Source organism: Eptatretus burgeri, chromosome 6 (genome assembly GCF_056783735.1).
Source record: "Eptatretus burgeri isolate ZD-2024b chromosome 6, Ebu_testis_v1, whole genome shotgun sequence".
NCBI lineage: Eukaryota > Metazoa > Chordata > Myxini > Myxiniformes > Myxinidae > Eptatretus > Eptatretus burgeri.
Window position 1 is genome coordinate 20,506,781 of NC_140966.1, and position 2,500 is coordinate 20,509,280.

The window sequence follows — 2,500 nt, forward strand, 5'->3', positions numbered from 1 at the left end:
GGAGCGCATGCAGATGTCTCATGCAAACTGACAACCGCAGTGCCATATGTTTTCAGCATAGTGCCAGGTTTGTTACACAGCTCATGAAGCATCAAAATGTTCAAATATGAGCATTTCCAGCACTGCTCCCTATAATGCCTGAAAACAGCTCACCTTTTGACCTCATTGTGAAATCCTTGTACCAGTGATGGGATCTTATGGGATTGAAACGGGATCCATCTCGTTTGATTTTTTCTGGCAGATCAAAAAACTTCTGAGCTTTAACACAAAGTATACCGGTACATGTTTCTGAGTGCAAAGGCTTTTCCGATGGGTTCACTTTGTTGGTTTTGGCTTCCCATGTCTGTTGCTTTTACAAAGTATCGATGTACAACAACATGCATTACATGATGGTTATACTCATTTGTAGTTGTATAGCAATCCTATTTTATTTGAACAATTGTTGAACATTTCTTATTTGTGTTCTTTCATCCACAGGCCGGTGGTGGAACTTTCAGTGAACAAGACCTGTAAGAATATTCCTTCTGATTCACCTGCTCTTTCCTCTGTTGCTCGCACTGATGTCCCTTCTGTTGCGAAGAAAAGGTACCTTAATTATGCAATTGCATACCAAAAATATGAGGTAATGAATTAAACGTCAATAAAAAAAACTAGCCATATGCGATTGCCCGTGATTTACAGTTGGCACTTGATCTAATGATGGCCATATTATTTCTGGACCACCATATGACCTTTACCTTCAACATTTAAGGATAGAATGTAAATTAAGAAAATGTGTCCCCATGTACAATCTATCCATAAAACTCAACATCTTGAAAATCTGAGGAAAATTATTCAAGTTATGATAAAAAAAGCGTTTTTTGTTAATTAGGTCACAATCCAAAAAAGTAGGTCAAGGACATGAAACAAATATCAGGTGCACAACTTTAATGCAGTTGCACTATTATGATTCAAGAACATCTTTGAAGGCCAATCAGTCTTTGATATTCCACATTGGCAAAATTGAGCGATGACAAAAAATGCATTTTCTTTCAAACCGCCATTTGACCTTGATCTTTAATCCGGAGGGGTATGACATAAAGTAAGCATAAATGCCCTTGTTCTCGGCTATCTAGGGAGGGAAATTTCATTCTGAGAAGACAAACCTTGGTTGAGTTTCGGTGAAAAATGTTAAAATGTCTAATTGTGTCATTGCGTTAAAATTACTTCAAGCTCAAAAAATATTGTGCCAACCCTGCATACTTTTAATTCCCATTATTGATGCAATATTTCATTTTGAAAGTCCAAGCCAGATTTGAGATACAGCTCAGATATTGGCAGAAAAGGGAGAAAAACCTCAATAGTGGTTTATTTAGTACTCCTCGGGGTGTAAAACCTCGACCTTCAACCTCGAGGGAAATGATGTAAATAAAGTGTAATTGCACCTATCTCTGGGCTATTTTGAGAGTGCAAATTTGGTCATTCTAGAAAGGGCAAATTTTCTACCTGGGCGATCTCGAGAGGGAAATTGATGCAAACTTTCCTTCTAAAAGTCCCTGCTAGCTCTGAGACAGCTTGGAAATTCATACAGTTCAGAAATTTGGAGTGGTGAGAGTTCAGGAAGAATTGATTGTTTGTCTAAATGTTGGTTTAGTACTCCGAGGTGTCTTAGAAACTATGTGGTTCCATTAAAAATTGGGGGTGGTAATTGAAGAAATAAACCTAACAACAGATTCTCTTGTGCCGTTTTTTTTTAATTTTATCCATTTAATAAATAGAGGAGGCTTGATTATTTGCTGACATCAAACCTTTTTCCTCTAAAACTGGTTTGTCATAAATATGTTGTTGTAAATTTTTTGTTATTGTTCAGTTTTATAAATGCAAATGTATGTTTGTTTGTAAGACTTTCATATCAAACTTCAGCCTGTGATTTATTTTTTGACACCTCTACAATTGCACGCTCAAAATAATAAACCAGAAATATTGTTTTTCGCAGGTTTTTAAAAAAATTCATTTTATTTCCGTTTTTGTTCATCAATCTGCTTTTGAAAGTTAATTTTTAAATGTCGCTTGACACTTTCATAGTTTTTTTTAAATCTTTTATCTTCTATGTTCAGATGTGTACGATTTTATACTGCCTTCAACACAACTGCTAAAAATACCAAACATGGAGAGGTTGGTCGTGAAAAAGTTGTGGCTTGAAAAACCACACAACAAAAACACATACTTGAAACTGCAACATAGTGTAGAAAATAACATTTGAGATAGTTTAAAACATGCAAAGAACACCAGGAAATGGTTTGGAATTTTTTTGAGAAGAAAATAAAAACACATTTCTCAAAAGTAAACAGCTGAAAGATCAATATGGACACGCTGTGCTGGAGAGTAAAACCGATTTGGAGTGTGAGGTCTGAGTAGTACCAGGGATTGGTGATGGGTGTTGGCTGCAGACTGGGACGGATGCACTCGTCGTTCTTCCGAAAGCGTTTTTCCAGTGATGGCTGCATGACTGAGACACTGG

The 2,500-nt window shown here is 36.4% G+C and overlaps 1 protein-coding gene across 6 annotated transcripts in view; it reads left to right on the forward strand.

Annotated features, from left to right (window-relative positions):
• DGKZ (diacylglycerol kinase zeta) overlaps positions 1–2,500 on the forward strand; it is a 746,996-nt gene that overhangs the window by 615,914 nt on the left and 128,582 nt on the right. For 4 of the 6 annotated variants that reach the window (XM_085884240.1, XM_085884239.1, XM_085884241.1 and 1 more), the window contains 2 exons: positions 478–585; positions 2,430–2,500. The exon at positions 2,430–2,500 is cut by the window's right edge and continues 64 nt beyond it. In XM_085884240.1, coding sequence (XP_085740366.1) covers positions 478–585; positions 2,430–2,500 — 179 coding nt within the window. The remainder of the gene's footprint in view (positions 1–477; positions 586–2,429) is intronic. The other 2 variants (XM_085884237.1, XM_085884238.1) reach the window with 1 other exon arrangement.